The sequence below is a fragment of the Kockovaella imperatae genome, assembly GCF_002102565.1.
Source record: "Kockovaella imperatae strain NRRL Y-17943 chromosome Unknown BD324scaffold_5, whole genome shotgun sequence".
Taxonomy (NCBI): domain Eukaryota; kingdom Fungi; phylum Basidiomycota; class Tremellomycetes; order Tremellales; family Cuniculitremaceae; genus Kockovaella; species Kockovaella imperatae.
The window spans coordinates 604054-621351 of record NW_019028945.1 but is presented as its reverse complement, the minus strand read 5'-3'; the positions used below and the strand labels follow the sequence as shown (position 1 = coordinate 621351).

Below are 17298 nucleotides of genomic sequence, written 5' to 3'. Positions count from 1 at the left end.
CATTCGATCTATTTATGGCCTTGTCACCGGTGTTTAGGCACAGCCTTTCACAGGATCTGTCTATCTCCCCTGACCTATACTTGTCCTGAATCATCCCGCACATGTGGCCGTCCCCGTGTCCTATACGTCGAGTCGAGTGGGAAGAGGAAAAGGGGTATGAAAGTAGGTACTCAAAAGGACAAGCTGTGAAAAGGGACATGGATGGAAAGTACCGTAGCAGCAAGCAGCTGCCACAGTCCCACCCACCCCTCTTCTCGTCGGCCGAGATAAGATAATGAAAACACGCGAGCCACACACCTATGACAAAAAAGATTTCAGGCACACGTCCCATTCTGTCCTGGTTGGCCAGCAGTTCCTCCAAGTGAAATAGCTCTTTTAAGAGACATTCATGACATGTCCAATCATACTTTTATTAAGGGTGTTAAAAGCTGTATGGTCCACTAATAAGAGCGTGTCGAGTCGCCGATGTTCTCGGCGACGTCGGCGATACGGCGCCCCGAAACCGTTTGAACAGCGGGTCGAGAGAGATTGCCTTAGTTCGTGCAGCTCCAGAACATGAAGCAGCTTGACACCTATGCTCAGTGCTTGACAGCGACTCATTTTGTACGATTCGCTCAAGCTCAACGAGTGCTTCGTCTGCTGGGATGCGGAGTCTCACACTACGTTGCTTCTGTGGTCTATCATTATCATCGACGACATAGCTACAGTTACTCTATAGGAATGGCGCCGTCAGGTCATGAGATGAGAGGTGTCACTGGAGGACACGAGTGCGCTCGAGTCTCCAAGAAACTACTAGTTCAGAGATTGTTCTAAACATCCTCTCCAGATCCCGCCGAGACGATTTTCCTCTTGATTCCCGTCGGGTACGCCACCTCTCTTTCCTCCCATAATCGTGGCGTCTGGCGTCTGTGCCGGTCTGTCCGACTTTGCCACTTTCTCGTCATCCACCCGAGTGACAGCCGGATTGTCGCCCGCTCCTGACACATTGACAGGTAACTTGATACTGATCAACTGTCCATTCGCATTTTCTTTCAAAACCAAACGAGTCTCAGGTTTGGTCGCACGTTTCTGTCCGTTGGCAGGAAGAGCCATCGTGGCGAGTCGATCCTCGTTGTCAGTCATCCATTCTTCCCATTTCACGACCCCAGGAGGACCCATCCACGGCCATTTCTTGCCATGATTCGGATGAACGGCACGTGCGTTGGGCTCGATGATGACGTCGCGTTCAGAAATGGCAATGAGAATGCGGGAGATGTTTGTAGCATCCTGGCACAGATCAGTATAGCTCATAGACAGCATCCGCCACTCATCCACACCTACATCTATACCCGAGTGTTGTCTTCCGTCGAAAGTGCCAAGACCGAACGCTTCCAATTGTCCAGGTATCGTGAAATAATAATCTGGTCCGGTCCAGCGAGCTTTTGTCTTGTGACTGATCCGCTGGGCGGTAGTGATGACACCACGTTTTGCATTGTGGTCGGTGAAACCGGGATGTGTCCTGGAATACTCATCACGCAGGAACAATTCCGTGAGTACGGTTTGTGTAGCTTGTTTTATGTTGAGGTATGGAGCGGAGAAGTAGAGCGGGTGCCCGGATGATGGTGGTGAGATATGAAGCTGCTTTGGGATCTGTGAGGAAACATCAGGTCGCGTCACCGTCAAGCAAGTCTGCTGCACGCACAAAGTCTCTTTTGATGACAAAGTCGTGTCAGTAATCGTATCTTCGCGCTCAGCAGGCTCGTCTCACCTAAGATCCCAGGGCTGACAAGGACATTTCAGCCTGGTTCCTCTTCTCGGGTACACACTCACTCCGTCTGTCACCCACATGGCGTCCTTCAGCCGTCCATCTTCGTCCAATAGATCGTGCTTATTGAGCCATGCTTCTAGTGACGGTAGCATCTCGAGAAATGTGGGCGAGCGGTCGACTGTCTCCTACGTCACAATGTCCATCAGTCGCCAGCCATTGGCTCCCATATCCTCTAGCATGCAGCTGGTTGTGGAAGGATCAGAAACTCACCTGTGTTATACCCGTTAGAGTGGTGCAGAAATCAGTCAGTTGAGGTTGCCATATCGGCTTGAGATAGGAATGAAATGTGTCGACTTTCGCCAAACGCCTCCTTTTGCCAATTGTCGGTGGCTCAGTTGCAACCTTGCCGGGATGAGAGGAGCTGCTGATACTGGGATCACTCGCCCATTTAAGCAAGACGATTGGGAATTCCTGTCAAGGCTGTCAGACAGGATTCTCGTCTACGCCGCTCGTGGCATGTACTGGGAACTCACGATGATCTCATTGGGCCAATTGAATTTCTTTCCTCCTCTGCAGGTGGCCTCCACATCAAAACACAAAAACGCTTTCCATTTCTCAGCTCGAGCCCTGTCGTGCGCCTCTCGAGTAGACGTCTCGGGCTCGATATCTCCGTCGTGGCCTTCAGAGATCGACTCTTCGTCTAGGAGTTGGAGAGCCTGTTGGAAAGCCTTGACAAGACGTCTTCAGGGGTATTTCAGCTCTAGTCACTAGCACACCTTTGAAGTAGCGGGGATGCTCACTTCCACAGAGTCTGCTTCCGACCTCTTGTATCTAGTCCTAGCTTTGCCAAGTCTGCCCTCATCTCCTCAACTGTAGACTTCTTCTTAGGCCTTGACGGACCAGCTTCTGGAACCTCGAGGTGTTCATCGGACACTTCGGTAGAAATTCTCGGTAGATCGGTAGATGCCCCGTCTGACATGACGAGCAAATGAAGCGGGTCTGAGGAAACGCTCAGGGATGGTAGAACCGGGCGAAACACTGTATGCTAGCTGTTGATTTTGACCCCGAGTCCTGCGAGACGTCAAAATGCTCTTGCGAGAGGGTCGATCACAAGAATGGATGGCAAGTGTGATGAGTGCGAGAAAGAGTGTTGAGGACAAAATGTCGGAAAGTGAACACTCAAAGTGGAGGTCATGTAATAATCCGCGCTCGGACCTATTTCAGTCAGTAACCACTGAGTCCTCTCAATGATATAATGTACATTGTATAGATCACGAATGTAACAGCTACGGCAGAAAAACCCCGAGAATGGAGACGGGGGAGATAGAGAGAAGACCCCATAGAGTAGAGCAGAAAGACACGAGATGAGATAAGCGGGTGGGTAGAGCCCCACTTTGGAGGAAGACACTTCGAGATAATCTAATCGAGCGTCGTCCCCTCGCTCAGCACCGATCCCTGCTCAAGCACAACAGTTGCTCTTCTGCTTGGCACCTCCGTCATCGGCAGTCGGAGCAACAAGGATAGTTTCTCCGCCGGAAGGACGGATAACGTCTCCTGATGATTCGAGGGATTTGGAGGACACGATGCGGTAGATTTCTGAGAATGGAGACGTCAGAAGCGCGCACGAAGGCTGTGTGGGCAAACCTAACTCACCTGTCAAGATGTTCTGGAATGCCGACTCGACGTTGGATGCGTCCAAAGCTGAAGTCTCGATGAATGATAGGCCATTCTCAGCTGCAGATTTGTCAGCCTTCCAGGAACACACGAGGCGGACCACCAGACGTGGTCCGATTCTCCAGCTAACTCACTTGAGAAACCCCTAGCCTCATCTGTTGGGACCGCTCGAAGGTGTTTCAAATCGCTCTTGTTTCCCACGAGCATGATGACAATATTCTGATCCGCATGGTCTCTGAGCTCTTTCAACCACCGAATGACATTTTCAAAAGTCTGATGCTTGGCAATGTCGTACACTAGCAGAGCTCCCACGGCGCCTCTGTAGTAGGCAGAAGTGATGGCACGATACCGTTCCTGTCCAGCTGGGAGGGAGACGTCAGTCCCACTGAACTATCCTTGAGCCCTGGCATACGGCTCATGTCGACGAGCTCTCTCATGCCACGTCCAGGACCCACCTGTATCCCAGATCTGAGCCTTGACTGTCTTTCCGTCCACGTTGATACTCCTGGTCGCAAACTCCACTCCAATAGTAGACTTTGATTCGAGGTTGAATTCATTTCGCGTGAATCGAGATAGCACTATGTGGTTTGCGTTGGTGCCTGCACTGCTTGGGAATGCCCTGCTACTCACAATTACTGTTTGATCATCGATCAAGCGACACACATAGGTTAGCACAAAATCTTCCCAGCCCCGGCTGCTAGTCACACGCACGATTTTCCGACACCAGAATCACCGATCAAGACGACCTAAAGTGGGTCAGACGCTTTGCCTCAAAACATGAACATTCGTCGCTCACCTTGAACAGATAGTCATAGTTTGATCCCTCGGCCATGGTTGCTTTCCTCTACAGATGACTTCGCTTTAACGATCGAAGAAGAGATGTAGATCAGAGAGGCTAAGTCAGTCCTTTGTTATTGAAACAGGGAATTTGAGTGGGACGAGCTTTGCCACGAGACTAGATGCGACGAGTCAGTCTTACAGCTTGAGACCTCCTCGATGATATTGCTCACCTGTTCTAAGCACTTGTCAAGCGCTGCAGGCGATAGGCTGGTCAATTAGAGGATAGCCCAACGATGTGAGTGAGAGGTATAATAAGCCCATATAATAACACAATGTGACACTGGGACGCGCGCCGCCCCTAGCCTCTCTCCTTCAACTGACCGAACTCGGAAACGTGGCGGAGAATTCAACGGAGATTTCCAAAAGTGGCACTTTGGCATACATTCAATTGCCTTGGCACAGTCTGGTTATACCAGACACGCCATCTCTGGCACTACTACGGATGAACAGTCCTTGCAGTGTCGCCATACTGATGGTCTGACCTCGACTTCTGGCCTCGTCCACTATCTCCTTCACTTGACTGCCAAGACGTTCGATCTCTTCTCTTTCCAAGACCTCTTCACCTTCGCGCCACACTCTCTCTTCTCCGCTCTCTGAAGACCCGTAAAACTTGGTGAAGAGTCTCTGAGCTTGTTCGCCATGTGCATCATCCAGTAGCTCGTGCACGTCCACTCTACCTGGTCGTATGAGTGCTGGATCTAGCCGATCGAGATGATTCGTAGTCATGAATATGATCCGCTCTTCTGAAGATGCCACTCCGTCCAGGGCATTCAACAGGCCAGAAAAGGTCACGGAGGACTTGAATCTGACGACATGAGCAACAAATTCGCCAGGCCGACTCACCCGTCCTCTGTTGTCTGAACCCTCCTCGAGAATGCCGAGTCCACATCCTCCAGTAGGATGAAACTGCGCTCAGGGACAAGCCCCAGCAGGTGATTCAATTTGTCATCGGTCAGACCTCGTTCAGCCAAATTGAGCAGACAGATGTTGTAGGAGACCGATCCTGCCAAAGCTTGGATGAACGATGTCTTGCCAGAACCCGGTGGTCCATGAAGAAGATATCCTCGCCGATAAGGTATACCTGAGTCACCATGAGAATCCTCAACAATGTAAACTTGTGCCGCCTCACCTCTCTCAGCGTACCACTTTCCACGCCCTAGGAAGCCTTTGATATCCGCTTCCACTCTCTCAGAGACGCCATCCGCTAACACCACACTTCCCATCTGCCTCCTCCGTCTAGGCTTGCCAAACGGCCTCCATTCCATGCCCCAGGCAGTGTAGACCAGCGTCTTGCCTTCAATATGATTCTCAGCGAGGTTTCGAGCCTCAGACAGCAGAGATGCCAGTAGATGACGAGATGAAGCCAGCGTTGTCAACGTCAAGGTTTCCCATGGTGTACCAGAGTGAAGATCCATCAATTTGGCATCTCGTTCTCGCTTGACCTAGAAGGCGTGTCAGGTGGTTGCCTCGATGATCCTCCAATGGAACTCGCCTGGAACCAAGCTCCAGCATAACGGAAGTAATGCGTCCCTGGTCCAGGTACTAGATTGAACACAGCCTCCGTACTTCCATTTTCATGCTGCTTAAAGTTTGTCTCAACTGCCAACTCGTGACTCGGAAGAGCCATTGGGGATTTGCCTTTGAGCAGTGATCTGAGACTGGTCCGTCCTTCAGCAGGATTTGGCTGAGGCGCGTTGACAGCCATCCAGTCGAGAAACCAAGGGTAAGATCGATCCTTTGACGGAATTTCTAAAGTCACCAGAAGTCGACGTTGGGCAAATGTGGCCCCGAGCCGTATCGATCGTCGCAAAGACGCTAGGACGACGCCGATTCCCTGTCCGAGTATGAGCTTGATCGCAACCTGGCAAGCTGGCAAGACGTGCTCACCATGAGTCCGGCTCCGGCGGAAAAGTATGGACTGCATATCTAGTCAGTCTGAGCCAGATGCAGCATGATACCAGCTCACTTGTCCGCCATCATCCTGGAGACGAATGAGCCTTCAGGAGCAGAAGCTCCAGGCGGGGCGACTACGGCACCAAGCGCTGGATCCGCCTGGTCATTATGCAGAGCAGCATCTTTGCTGACCACTTGTTGAGTCGACGGTCCAGCTTCTGGCTGTTGCGGCCCAGCGGTAGCTGGTCTTGGCCTGAACATGGAGGTGGATTGACGAAAAAATGTGGAAACGGAAAAATCAATTTGTCAACAAATTTCATCTCTGGATTGATGAACTCTTGACCACTAGGCTGGTCTGACTACCAGCTGGCACGGCACACATTGGTCATAGTCTCCTTGATGGGAGCATGTCCCATGAACAGATAGGTCTGGATCCAGTTATCGCTAGCAGTCAATCTAGAACGAGTACAGTGAGGATTCTGCCGCCTTCAGATCGCTGACAAAACAGTACCAGTCCCCGATCCTCCTGCTTCTCGTCGGACTCCCTGCGAGTGGCAAGACAGCTCTGGCACAGTGCCTCGTAACTGAGTCTCCCGCACTGAATCTGGACTCCTTCAGCCGGAAATGGATCAGAGCATCGCAGGACGATAGTCCTAACAGAAGACGGCAGGAGGTGGAGGATCTCGTTAGAGATGGGCTATTGGCTGGTGACAATGTGGTCGTGGACAGGATGAACTTTGATGCTAGGTCAGTTTCTATGCGGATACAGGGTGATACCTGGCTGCATGGTTCGCCAGACCGCTGAATCTAGTGCCCTTTAGACAACGCGCACATTTTCTGGACATTGCTCGATCTTTACCGATGCCAACTCAAACCTGGTGCATCATATTGAACACCTCTTTAAGCGCCATCAAGTCTCGACTTGAATCACGCACCAATCATCCTACGATCACTACTGCCGAACATGGACTGGATATCATTGACAAAATGAAATATCAGTACCGGCCACCGCATCCGACTCTCGTGGAGGGGTTCGACCGAATCCTACAATTGGAAGACGCCGACCAGCCTGAAGGAGGTTTGTGGTCACCGGAGCGTCTCAGAGCTCTATTATTGCGCATCAGCGAGCGCGGACATCGAGAGCCTGTGGGTGGGCCTCGATTCAGCTCGGCGCCGGCACTGGGAGGACGTGGGCGGTGAGACGATGTACATTCGCAAGCCAAGTGTGGATGTATCTAATCTCTCACACTCCTCCTGTGCGTTCGGGGTGCAGGAGCTATTCATATATGTTGTATCTGATGCTCATCGCTATCACAATGCATATCATCTTCGAACACTAGTATCTATGTAGAGCGTAGTATTACATAAGCCGAATTCTTTGAACGCGATCCGACGCGACTGTCAATGTTGGATCGTGAGTCTATACAGTCACTTGGACCAAAAAGTAGCGGCAGTCATGGCGATCGCAGTGAATGAGCAGTAAGTCTGGCATCGAGAGAAACTACTGACTATCTTTCCAGTGCCGACTATGAGTGAGACGCTTGTTCTGCCCTTGTCCTGACCAACATAGCCCGAGTTCACCTCAGGTCATGAATGCATTTTACAGGCGACTGTTCCCGTATCGACCATTCTTCCTTTGGCTCAACCAGGATCATGGTACGTCTCTGAAGCTGAGAATTAATACCGACTGCTTTGCAGTCCCGGCGAAGCTATACACGCACCGAGAGTTTGCATTCACCCTTCAAGGCGACGTTTACATTCGGTACAACTCATTTCATACCGCCGACGAATTCAAGCGGGAAGTGCTGCGGTTGAATCCCTCGCGTTTCGAGATCGGCCCACAGTATTCAGCAAGGGTGAGCCTTCAAGATCTCTGTAGCACGCTGACGACACCCAGCCGAGAGATAGAAAAACGCTTCCCGCTGGAGCTTTGCAACCGCAACGGCGCGAACTGGTTTTTGATATCGACATGACAGACTACGACGAGATTCGAACATGCTGTACGGACAAGAAGATCTGCAAACGCTGTTGGGGGTTCATCGCTGCGGCTGTCAAAGTGTTGGATCATGGTCTGAGGGGTAAGGATCATCCTCAGGCTCAATTGCTGACATTGGCAGAGACATTTGGCTTTAAACATCTACTCTGGGTTTACTCTGGACGTCGAGGTATTCATTGCTGGATCTCGGATCCCGCTGCATTGGACTTGACGGATGATCAGCGGAAAGGTCTGGTGACGTTTATGGAGGTCATCAAGGGAGGCAAGGAACAGGCCAAGAAGGTCAATGTGAGGGGATCAAAGGATGAAGGCAGCTTGCATCCAGTGCTGAAGTGAGTCTCGCTGTATTTTATCTGTCAGCTGACCGCTTATGAAGGGAATCGCTCGAGCTGCTGAAACCGGAGTTTGTGGACGTGTGCCTCAGAGATCAGGATTGTTTCAGGTCGGAGCAAGGATGGGAAACATTGCTGGCATTGTTGCCAACAGACCGAGGTGAGAGAATCTGGCAGCGATACTTCTGACCGTCAGATGTCGTTGGTCCTTTGAGGGCAGACTGGAAAAATTCGGACAAATCTAGTATGGCCAAGTGGGAGCAAGTCATGAAGCTGGTCGGGGAAATGAGAACGTCCAATTCGCCCTTATTTGTGAGACTACCAAGCATCGAACACGGTTGACAGCTTTCCAGAGAAAATACGAAAGAGCGTTAGAGGATATCATCCTTCAGTACTCATATCCACGTATCGATGCGGAAGTGTCGAAACATAGAAATCACTTGCTCAAAGCGCCGTTCTGTGTACATCCAGGGACCGGTGAGGGACAGACAACGAGCAAGTCTCTAATTACGTCCAGGCCGTATATGTGTGCCGGTCAACCCGTCGTTGGTTGACGAGTTCGATCCTGCTTTAGTCCCTACAGTTGGCGAGCTTTTGAACGAACTGGATCGCATCCCTCCAGACTCGGGCGAAGCCCGTAAGGCCGATGGTGATCTATGCTCATCCGTTGATCTGAGCCAGCTGACCAAAAGCCAGACTACGAACACACTTCTCTGAAGCCATATGTGGACATGTTTGAGAAGCATGTGGCGGCAATCTTACGTGACAGTCGAGGAGCCAAGCGGGGTGAGTTCTTTTCTTCTCCTGGGGGCAAACCAACAACTAATCTATCACAGCTGCTAAGGAGGAGTCAATGGACTTTTGAAAACCATTCTTCACCATCTCTGTTGTATATCGTATGCACTGTTTTGCACTCATCCCAGCCAAGCCCTTGCTAGATTTGCCGGAGCCCCACAAGTTTCGGATATCCATCGATTGTCATTCTTTCACTGTCTAGTCTTCGCATCCTTACTTTGCATTCCTTCATTATGGCCTTCAGCACTGTTGCTATAGGGACGCGGTTCGAGAATCACGCCTTGAAATTCCTGAATCACCATCTGCACATGTCCTTAACGAGAGTCGGTCGTGCTGGAGATCAAGGTATAGACCTTCGAGGATGGTGGTGGTTACCATCAGGAACGCTCCGAGCGGGTCCATCCAGCTCGAGCGAAGGGTCGGGGATGGACAACACGTCGGCAGTCAGGAAAGGAAAGGGCAGAGCATTGCCTGAGGAAGATATGGTCCGAATCAGGGTTGTTGCACAATGCAAGGCGTTGAGTGTCAAGACTCCTCCGAGGGATGTCCGAGAATTGGAAGGAGTCATGGCGGGTCTGAAACTGCGGCGTGAGTCAAAAGGTGGTGGACATAACTCATGTATTTTACTCAGAGCTCAGTCAACAACAAGCTGATAGACTACTCGAATCAGAGGATGACCCAGGACTCGACTCCCACCTCGGCACGATTGCCATTCTGGTCTCTCAATCTGGTTTCTCGAGAGATGCCGTGACCCGAGCACTCAATTCTCCCGCACCGATGATGTTGATCCATCTACCGGGTGGTAGAACGACTCCGTCGCTCTTACTCGATGGGATCGGTGAAGGGGGTCACGGCATGCAAGTCAATGGGTGTCTCTGGAATCACGCGATGCAAGGGGACAAGGGTCTATTCTCCTCAAACCTGGCCTTGAGGAGAGAGATTTTGAGCGAAACGGAAGGCGACGAGGAAGGGATCAAGGTGAAAGAACAGTGGAGATGTTGGTACGATGGCATGCGATTGGATCGAGTTGGACCCTCTTTGGAGCAAAGCATGGAAGAGAGAGCACATCTATAGCATAGGTCTCTGCATTATACTTTGTGATATTCATCATCATCATCATTTATCGTTGTAAAAGTCATGAATCGGGACTCATTATTCTGTTGCGACCAGACTGCCAAAGTACGCCGTGATCGCCTTTAGTTTCTGTCCAACCCACTCCTCTTCAATCTCCACCCACTCCTTCTTTCTGCCTTGCTGTACTGAGGAAAGTCCCGGAGCCAGCTGTGAGAGCTCTGCAATGTCGGTGCTTCTTGGAAGATAGTAGGCAATGTTTGGTGATAGCTTTGCAGACATATCAAAGAGCTCCTTGCCATGAACGGGTAGGATACTGGACAGCGAGTAGGACGGATCAACTCCGGTATCTTGACCTGATTGGAGGTAGTCCACCCCGCCTGCAAATTGTCGGCGAAGATCTACACACGTACGTATCCGGCCACTCACCCCAAGGAGGACTCAGGAAGACGACATCGATGGTCTCGCCTTGCGCTCGCCATGACCTGGCGTAATCTACGAAATCTCCCAAAATGAAGTCTATCCGATCAGCCACACCAAGATGGAGCGCATTGTGTCGTGCAAGTCGTAAACGTATAGGATTGTTGTCGATAGCGATCACTTTTGTGCAATGCAATGAGCATGCAGTGAGCGCTTGAATGCTCACCTCGCTCGCATGTCTTTGCGAATTCAATGGCATTGCCTCCAACTCCACAAAAAGCATCTACAATCACATCGCATTGACATCGTTCTGCGATATGGGCAGCGATCGGTTGCGGTGTGATACTGAACCATCCGGTGTCGTCGAGTAGGAGTGGCAGTGAATCGTACTGAGGTAGGAGAAACTGCCTCTGATACCAATCTGTTCACATATCAGCGCGCACACACGTGCCAGACTTACACTTGACCAGCTCTGCAGGCACCTGAGACGCAGTCGTATACCTGTCGACCAAGCCCGTGCAATCCCAGGGATGACCCAAGTGTTGGTTAAGTATCTCATCCTGTGCGCCTCTAGATTTGCGTTTGCGCTTGCTAGAGTTGACGGTCGACTCAAGAGTTCCTGACGATACCCCTGAGGTGTGTACGAGCCTCAAAGGTGTGGATGAAGAGCCGATCTCCTCATTGTGGAAATCAATGTTCACCGTGACATCTGCTAGCGTTGTGTCTCCATTTTCAGAGGAAGAATCAGGTTGAGTCCGGAGAAGTCCATCAGCGCCCACGCCAGCCAATGCAGTCAGAGTATCGCCTTCTTTTGATCGTATCGACTGCTTCAGGTTGTATGGAAGAGATCTAAAGAGCGATCTTGATTGCTTATTAGCCCTTGGCATGATCAGGAAGCCGTGAGGGATGTGGATTGTGAAGCATTAGCCGCGCCAGCAGCTGCAGCCAGCTGGAACTGATGATGGCGACTGCCTTGATCACGTGATGTCCGTTTGTCGGCACATTCGCAGAAATCTTGAACAGGTGGTGCTTGTCCTCTCTGTGTATCTCCTCATAGTACAGCAAGTGACGAACATGAACCCAGCGAAGACTGTGGGGATCCTCGGTAAGCTCTCATGCTGCCAGTTTCTGCTGACTCGTACCAGGTGGAGGCCAATTGGGGCGCATGTTGACCCACCCGGCTGCATTACTTGGAATACCACTGATCATTCTTGATTCTGGATCCTATACACCGGCAAAGCAGACTCTCCTTCCACCTCAAAACACATCTCATCTCGATGGACCTTTCACATCTGAATCCCATATTCGAGAGCTCGCGAAGCAATGCGATCTACTCACTGTCGAAATCGAGCATGTCAATGCCGACGTCTTGGAACAAGTTGAACGGGAGGGATTGTGTGAGGTCCAGCCGAGTCCCGGTACGATCCGTTTGATCCAAGATAAGTATCTTCAAAAGAAGCATTTGGCTGCGAAAGGGGTACCTGTAGCGCCTTTTGAGGCGCTTCCAGCAGACCCGACGGAGGAGGATGTCAGAAACGTGGTGCAAAGATTAGGGACGCCAGTCATGCTCAAAGCTAGGACATTGGCTTACGACGGGCGGGGCAACTCGCCATTGAAAGAAGTGGAATCGACTTCTATCAAGGCTTCGTTGGAGTTCTTGGGCGATCGACCACTCTATGCCGAGGCTTGGGCGCCGTTCGTCAAAGAAGTAGCAGTCATGGTCGTTCGGAACAAGGAGGGGGAAGTCAGGAGTTACGACGCAGTGGAGACTATGCACAGGGATAGTATTCTAAGAGTGTGTCTGGCGCCTTTGAGGGCAGGTGGCATGGAGGGTGTCAATCTCAGAGCTAGAGCGTTGGCTGAAAAGGCCGTCAGCACGCTCGAGGGCGCAGGTATCTTTGGGGTGGAAATGTTCTTGATGGCCGATGGTAAGCCGGACTTGAAAAGGACAGATGCTAAATGGTCGTAGGAACACTTTTACTCAACGAGATTGCTCCTCGACCACACAACTCTGGACACCATACCATCGAGGCATGCCACACGTCTCAATTCGAGAATCATCTCCGGGCCATTCTCTCTCTACCACTTGGCTCAACGTCTCTTCGTGTTCCATCAGCGGCCATGATCAATATTCTCGGCTCATCATCATCAATGGATCCGGTGCTCAAGACGGCTGAGGCTGCGATGTCCGTTCCAGGCGCCAATGTCCACTTGTATGGCAAGACGGAATCTCGGAAAGCCAGAAAAATGGGACACATCACCTTGACGGCATTGACAGATGCTGAACTCTTCACCCATCTTCGAACACTTCTTCTCGCTCAACCTGATGCCAGTGTCTCATGGATCGATCCCATTGCTCCAGAGCCAAAGTCGGGACATTCTCATGCGCATCCTTTGGTCGGTATCATCATGGGTTCTGACTCGGATCTTCCGACCATGCTCCCCGCCACTAAAATTCTGGACAACTTTGGTATCCCGTACGAGTTGACGATCACCTCAGCTCATAGGACGCCAGAGCGTATGGTACGATATGCCAGGTCAGCCGTCAGTAGAGGACTACGAGCTATCATAGCTGGAGCCGGAGGGGCGGCTCATCTCCCTGGCATGGTCGCTAGCGAGACGGCTGTTCCGGTCATCGGTGTGCCCGTCAAGGCCAGCGTACTTGATGGTGTCGATTCTCTCTATTCGATTGTTCAGATGCCTGTGAGTCGGAATGGTAGGATACAAGCTGACGGTTACAGCGAGGCATACCCGTCGCAACTGTCGGCATCAACAATTCTACTAATGCCGCCCTTCTCGCCATCCGTATTCTGGGCACAGCTTCACCTGCACTTACAGCAGAGATTGAAGCTTACGCCAAGAGCTTGGAGGAGGAAGTCTTGGGCAAAGTCGAGACCTTGGAGCAGGAGGGTTGGGACAAGTATGTCGAGAGGTTGAAGAAATAGAATTTTTTTCTCAAACCATGCATGTGCACTTATTAGGATAATACTCTGCTAGCACTTCGTCGTGCGAGCTCATCTCGTTTGAGTTGCGCCTTTTTCATGACTCGTTCCACGGCAATATCGGTGTGGCGGACGGCCAATGACAAGTTGAGCTTGAATCCTCCGAGCTTAGGTGGGCGAGCGGCGGGGCGTTGGGAATACGATGAGACGGCCCGGACTGAAACCACAGATTGCGCCACAGAGACGGTAGAGATCACGTTTTGCGACTGATTATCGGCACGAGACTTTTTGATGGCCCGCTTGGGGCTCGGAACTGACATGAAACTTTCCTCCTCCCTCGCCTTTCGTTTGCCTTTGTCCACCGGAAGCTCAATGACGGACTCTTCGTCTGAGAGGCGTTGGTCCGTCGAGAATCGATGATTCGGTCGCCGTCTGGGAGAGTCGTTCCGGTCCGGTTGAGAAGACTCGTCATCGGCGTGATCATCAGCCTCGTCGTCAACGACCATCGTTGGTTCAGACATGACCAAAGGATCTGCAGGGGCCCGCTGTACGATTCTCAGATCTCTCGGCAGGGTTTGGGACTGCGACATTGATTGAGACTGAGACTGGGACTCTGATGTCGTCTTGTTGTGAGATTGGTCCGAAGCTTCCACGAGGATCTGTGCCTTTCTCGATGATGAGTGTCGAGGCTTGGGACTTCGACGTGCTCGCATACCTGATGCGCGTCGATGGGCAATGACGGGTGACGGAGGTGCAGGAGGAGAGGGTGAAGGAGAGGGAGAGGGAGAGGGCGACGGCGATAGGGGGGACTGAGCAGCCGCCAATGCTTGAGTTTGCTCTTCGCCATTGCTAAGCTGACTCGGCCAGGGTGGTGATTCCGCAGGGCGTGCGGCCTGTGACGGAGGATCAGGGTGGCTTGACGGAGATGATGGAAACCCGAGAGGGTCGAAGGCCCGCTCGCGTCTGATTCCCACAATGGCACGCGCTCGCACAGGAATCTCATCATCTTCGCTATCGGACATTGGAGGGTGGGGACCGTCAATGCTCTCATCGAAATCAGGCTCAAATGTGATTTGGCTCGGCGAACGACGATTGCGTTGACCAGGTTGAGGAAAGCTTTCGCTCTGAATTGAGGATCCGGCAGCAGATGAAGCAACAGCAGAGGGAGATGCGAGCTCATGACCTTGAAACTCTTCCACAGCTCCAGTTGGCGATGAAGGATGCCCGTCTCTCGATGCTGGCGGGGACACGATATGACTGTCTCTCACACCTTCGCCTTGCACGCTCGTGTCCCCGTTTCTGGGATGCCCATTCGCCTGAGATCCTTTCGGCTCTTCTCCATGTTGTGATGGGGTTGCGTGCGCCTCGATCTCGGCGTCGCCATGTCCGTTCGATTGTCCGTTCCCTTGAGACTCGATCGGGATACCGTCTTTGACTGCGAATGGCCCCGCTCCGAGATCATCTTGATGCAGGCCGAAGATCTGTATCGAGTTGAGCTCCTCCCTTTGCTCCTGAGAGACATTATGAAAGAGGAATTCAGGAATAGGCTTCTTGGCAGCGTTGGAAAGATGCGGTGCCAGGAATGTTTCAAGGTCCACGATGCGTAGACCCGATGATGTAGAAGGAGGTGTTGAAGAGAGCCTGTCCGATCTAGGTTGACCGCGTTGAGGCGAGCCCGATTGGCGGCTGGATCCAGCCATTCTATCGGTCGTCAGATGCGGAGAGTCCAGTTCGTGCCTGAACGGTATCGGTCAGGTGTATAAATCTGCCAATATGACGCACTGTCCGTAATACCACTTGTTCATAATTCTCTTCGCTCGGTAATCCCCATCGGCATCAGAGCCCAATTCAACGGTGTTGTCGAAGAATACCGGGTCGTCTCGATCTCCAGAGTAGACCTGCCACTTGAGAATGGTGACACCGACACGAGGACTCTTTAAGGCACTCGGTTCGATGATATGGAATCTGAACGACCTGATCAAGAAGACGCTCCGTAGGTGGGTGGTGAGTGCTTCTCCGGCTAGTCCAAAGAGAGGTCTGGGGATCAGCATCAGCTCAACGCTTCTGAAGCTCACTCTTCTTGCCTGTTCGTCTCCAAGAAATCGAATATCACGTCTGCCCAATGAGTCGAGTCGGATATACGCCCTTGAATCAGGGTATGAGGGCGTTGAGGTGTTCGATACGTGTGGAACTGATCAACGTCAGCGGGCGGACACACGCGCGCGCGTCAAGAAGCATAGGATGACTTGGCTCACCTTGAGGAGCTGACAGTAAGTCGAACACTCTACAGCCTGAGAGAGATTTGCTCCATACTTTGCGTCATGAATGATCAAGGATCTCAATAGCCATGAGTGGACTCTATCAGCCATGCTCTGCTCATCGCGTGTCGAGGGTCTGTTGGTCAAGAAGGTAATGTCCAATTCAATTCCATAAAATTTGCTTCCGCGCGTCCGTCCATCGGGGGCTGAGTCGTAGTCGAGGGAGGGACTCGGAAGGTGGAGGAAGATTGTCTTTGCATCTCAGACGGATCACTGTTGCAGCAGGGCATCATGACGCTAGCCAGTGTAGATTTCAAGGTGAGTCGCATGGAATGTGGGACTCGCTGACTCTTTCTCAGACTGAATTCGCCGTCGACATGACGTGCCAGAGCGTGAGCTAGTTTTGCAAGCTCTCCAAGCTGAACACTCAGTGTGTCACTGCCGTCTCGACCGCCCTTAAAGATTTGCCTGGTAATTATCAATGTGCTCAGCGGTAGCTGATCTGCAGGGATCGATCGCTATGATATTGATCTCGCGGGTAAACGGGTGACGATCACCGGGAGGAGTGAGTTGCATCTTGGTGGTACGAGACTTGACGACCAGCACCACCATCACAACTTTTCGCCGCACTCAAATCGACTGAGCGTCAAGTCATAGCCCGCGGCTCGTCAGCCGCCTCGTCATCTTTCGCCACTCAAGCGGCGGTTTCTATCTTGGAATCCCCACTCCCGCTCCCCACCTCTATAGCCTCGACCTCTAACCTGACTCTCGCCACACCCGCTTCTGAACCGTCTTCCCGTCCGTTGCCCGGAATGAACGAGGAAGAGTTCTCCCAAAAAGTCTTTGGGATCTGTCGATTCGTGCAGATTGCACCCAAGACTATTCTTATGGATTTGACCGTCAGGTTACCCCCGCCCGCGAATGTCGGTCTGAAAGCTTCTCACTCATGGGATGTCTACATTTCAAAAACGGGCAATCTCGTTGATCCGCCGGAATCGACAGGTCCAGCCTTTAGACCATTGGGCAAGATTGTTCCAGATGGTCAAGGATATGGTGACTTATTCACTGAGATCGAGGGAGAAGTGTGGGAATGGATCGGTCGAGGGTGCGTCGTCGAAGCTGGCGGGTCCAGTCACGACAATTCAAGAGGCAGAATATTCGCCGGTGTTGTAGCTCGTAGTGCCGGCGCGTGGGGTAATGACAAAACAGTCTGTGCCTGTAGTGGGCGGACAATGTGGGAGGAAGGAAGAGATATGGAGAAGAAGGTCGGCGGCCTACTGGACCGAGCGAAGGTAGCAGCGTAGCTTTATGCATGATGTGCTCAACCTGT

The 17298-nt window shown here is 51.8% G+C and overlaps 10 protein-coding genes across 10 annotated transcripts; 5 read left to right on the top strand and 5 right to left on the bottom strand.

Annotated features, from left to right (window-relative positions):
* Positions 1 to 351: 351 nt before the first annotated feature.
* BD324DRAFT_623342 (hypothetical protein) lies at positions 352 to 2903 on the bottom strand. Its single transcript, XM_022015570.1, has 8 exons — positions 2548 to 2903; positions 2281 to 2488; positions 2018 to 2218; positions 1810 to 1932; positions 1748 to 1761; positions 1682 to 1688; positions 1321 to 1629; positions 352 to 1266 (listed from the first exon to the last, which is right to left on the bottom strand). The coding sequence occupies exons 1-8, from the start codon at positions 2724 to 2726 to the stop codon at positions 793 to 795; spliced, it is 1515 nt and encodes a 504-aa protein (XP_021871782.1). The 5' UTR covers positions 2727 to 2903; the 3' UTR covers positions 352 to 792.
* Positions 2904 to 2989: 86 nt separating this feature from the next.
* Positions 2990 to 4543, bottom strand: BD324DRAFT_623336 (ras family-domain-containing protein). Its single transcript, XM_022015569.1, has 8 exons — positions 4432 to 4543; positions 4218 to 4376; positions 4133 to 4167; positions 4052 to 4056; positions 3877 to 3999; positions 3556 to 3783; positions 3401 to 3481; positions 2990 to 3343 (listed from the first exon to the last, which is right to left on the bottom strand). Exons 2-8 carry the CDS (start codon positions 4251 to 4253, stop codon positions 3207 to 3209), a joined length of 645 nt encoding a protein of 214 aa, XP_021871781.1. The 5' UTR covers positions 4254 to 4376; positions 4432 to 4543; the 3' UTR covers positions 2990 to 3206.
* BD324DRAFT_399796 (putative mitochondrial inner membrane protein) lies at positions 4457 to 6901 on the bottom strand. Its single transcript, XM_022012681.1, has 6 exons — positions 6228 to 6901; positions 6149 to 6179; positions 5754 to 6095; positions 5391 to 5703; positions 5105 to 5342; positions 4457 to 5066 (listed from the first exon to the last, which is right to left on the bottom strand). Exons 1-6 carry the CDS (start codon positions 6413 to 6415, stop codon positions 4646 to 4648), a joined length of 1533 nt encoding a protein of 510 aa, XP_021871780.1. The 5' UTR covers positions 6416 to 6901; the 3' UTR covers positions 4457 to 4645.
* Positions 6139 to 7489, top strand: BD324DRAFT_399880 (AAA domain-domain-containing protein). Its single transcript, XM_022012682.1, has 3 exons — positions 6139 to 6624; positions 6663 to 6901; positions 6976 to 7489. The coding sequence occupies exons 1-3, from the start codon at positions 6562 to 6564 to the stop codon at positions 7352 to 7354; spliced, it is 681 nt and encodes a 226-aa protein (XP_021871779.1). The 5' UTR covers positions 6139 to 6561; the 3' UTR covers positions 7355 to 7489.
* Positions 7490 to 7580: 91 nt separating this feature from the next.
* Positions 7581 to 9394, top strand: BD324DRAFT_623331 (hypothetical protein). Its single transcript, XM_022015568.1, has 12 exons — positions 7581 to 7633; positions 7675 to 7686; positions 7725 to 7810; positions 7853 to 8010; positions 8052 to 8232; positions 8272 to 8482; positions 8527 to 8642; positions 8679 to 8794; positions 8836 to 8959; positions 9000 to 9131; positions 9179 to 9268; positions 9319 to 9394. The coding sequence occupies exons 1-12, from the start codon at positions 7611 to 7613 to the stop codon at positions 9345 to 9347; spliced, it is 1278 nt and encodes a 425-aa protein (XP_021871778.1). The 5' UTR covers positions 7581 to 7610; the 3' UTR covers positions 9348 to 9394.
* Positions 9395 to 9465: 71 nt separating this feature from the next.
* BD324DRAFT_680670 (hypothetical protein) lies at positions 9466 to 10359 on the top strand. The gene is made up of 2 exons (XM_022019088.1): positions 9466 to 9865; positions 9909 to 10359. Exons 1-2 carry the CDS (start codon positions 9511 to 9513, stop codon positions 10349 to 10351), a joined length of 798 nt encoding a protein of 265 aa, XP_021871777.1. The 5' UTR covers positions 9466 to 9510; the 3' UTR covers positions 10352 to 10359.
* On the bottom strand, positions 10360 to 11690 carry BD324DRAFT_589687 (RNA cap guanine-N2 methyltransferase-domain-containing protein). Its single transcript, XM_022013783.1, has 4 exons — positions 11229 to 11690; positions 10995 to 11189; positions 10778 to 10948; positions 10360 to 10728 (listed from the first exon to the last, which is right to left on the bottom strand). The coding sequence occupies exons 1-4, from the start codon at positions 11653 to 11655 to the stop codon at positions 10430 to 10432; spliced, it is 1092 nt and encodes a 363-aa protein (XP_021871776.1). The 5' UTR covers positions 11656 to 11690; the 3' UTR covers positions 10360 to 10429.
* Positions 11691 to 11842: 152 nt separating this feature from the next.
* BD324DRAFT_579035 (AIR carboxylase-domain-containing protein) lies at positions 11843 to 13713 on the top strand (the record flags this gene model as incomplete). Its single annotated transcript, XM_022013353.1, has 4 exons — positions 11843 to 11873; positions 11914 to 12696; positions 12738 to 13471; positions 13510 to 13713. The coding sequence occupies 4 exons, from the start codon at positions 11843 to 11845 to the stop codon at positions 13711 to 13713; spliced, it is 1752 nt and encodes a 583-aa protein (XP_021871775.1).
* A 32-nt stretch (positions 13714 to 13745) lies between these two features.
* On the bottom strand, positions 13746 to 16079 carry BD324DRAFT_650332 (hypothetical protein; the record flags this gene model as incomplete). Its single annotated transcript, XM_022018131.1, has 4 exons — positions 13746 to 15447; positions 15493 to 15747; positions 15786 to 15901; positions 15966 to 16079. The coding sequence occupies 4 exons, from the start codon at positions 16077 to 16079 to the stop codon at positions 13746 to 13748; spliced, it is 2187 nt and encodes a 728-aa protein (XP_021871774.1).
* A 221-nt stretch (positions 16080 to 16300) lies between these two features.
* BD324DRAFT_600133 (superoxide dismutase) lies at positions 16301 to 17290 on the top strand (the record flags this gene model as incomplete). The annotated part of the gene is made up of 4 exons (XM_022013913.1): positions 16301 to 16360; positions 16400 to 16439; positions 16477 to 16533; positions 16572 to 17290. 4 exons carry the CDS (start codon positions 16301 to 16303, stop codon positions 17270 to 17272), a joined length of 858 nt encoding a protein of 285 aa, XP_021871773.1. The 3' UTR covers positions 17273 to 17290.
* Between the last annotated feature and the right edge of the window lie 8 nt (positions 17291 to 17298).

Coding starts and splice junctions, on each gene's coding strand:
- BD324DRAFT_623342 (XM_022015570.1), bottom strand. CDS start 2,726: ATGTCAGACGGGGCATCTACCGATCTACCGAGAATTTCTACCGAAGTG. Junction 2,489..2,547: donor CGGAAGCAGACTCTGTGGAA/GTGAGCATCCCC, acceptor ATACCCCTGAAG/ACGTCTTGTCAAGGCTTTCC. Junction 1,933..2,017: donor CTCTAACGGGTATAACACAG/GTGAGTTTCTGA, acceptor ATTGTGACGTAG/GAGACAGTCGACCGCTCGCC.
- BD324DRAFT_623336 (XM_022015569.1), bottom strand. CDS start 4,253: ATGGCCGAGGGATCAAACTATGACTATCTGTTCAAG. Junction 4,168..4,217: donor ACTATGACTATCTGTTCAAG/GTGAGCGACGAA, acceptor GACCCACTTTAG/GTCGTCTTGATCGGTGATTC. Junction 3,784..3,876: donor GGCTCAGATCTGGGATACAG/GTGGGTCCTGGA, acceptor TCTCCCTCCCAG/CTGGACAGGAACGGTATCGT.
- BD324DRAFT_399796 (XM_022012681.1), bottom strand. CDS start 6,415: ATGTTCAGGCCAAGACCAGCTACCGCTGGGCCGCAACAGCCAGAAGCT. Junction 6,180..6,227: donor TCCAGGATGATGGCGGACAA/GTGAGCTGGTAT, acceptor CTAGATATGCAG/TCCATACTTTTCCGCCGGAG. Junction 6,096..6,148: donor CCGCCGGAGCCGGACTCATG/GTGAGCACGTCT, acceptor ATACTCGGACAG/GGAATCGGCGTCGTCCTAGC.
- BD324DRAFT_399880 (XM_022012682.1), top strand. CDS start 6,562: ATGTCCCATGAACAGATAGGTCTGGATCCAGTTATCGCTAGCAGTCAA. Junction 6,625..6,662: donor GTCAATCTAGAACGAGTACA/GTGAGGATTCTG, acceptor CTGACAAAACAG/TACCAGTCCCCGATCCTCCT. Junction 6,902..6,975: donor AGGATGAACTTTGATGCTAG/GTCAGTTTCTAT, acceptor AGTGCCCTTTAG/ACAACGCGCACATTTTCTGG.
- BD324DRAFT_623331 (XM_022015568.1), top strand. CDS start 7,611: ATGGCGATCGCAGTGAATGAGCA. Junction 8,483..8,526: donor AGCTTGCATCCAGTGCTGAA/GTGAGTCTCGCT, acceptor CCGCTTATGAAG/GGAATCGCTCGAGCTGCTGA. Junction 8,795..8,835: donor CGTCCAATTCGCCCTTATTT/GTGAGACTACCA, acceptor ACAGCTTTCCAG/AGAAAATACGAAAGAGCGTT.
- BD324DRAFT_680670 (XM_022019088.1), top strand. CDS start 9,511: ATGGCCTTCAGCACTGTTGCTATAGGGACGCGGTTCGAGAATCACGCC. Junction 9,866..9,908: donor GGCGGGTCTGAAACTGCGGC/GTGAGTCAAAAG, acceptor TATTTTACTCAG/AGCTCAGTCAACAACAAGCT.
- BD324DRAFT_589687 (XM_022013783.1), bottom strand. CDS start 11,655: ATGCCAAGGGCTAATAAGCAATCAAGATCGCTCTTTAGATCTCTTCCA. Junction 11,190..11,228: donor GCCTGCAGAGCTGGTCAAGT/GTAAGTCTGGCA, acceptor ATATGTGAACAG/ATTGGTATCAGAGGCAGTTT. Junction 10,949..10,994: donor CGCAAAGACATGCGAGCGAG/GTGAGCATTCAA, acceptor ATTGCACAAAAG/TGATCGCTATCGACAACAAT.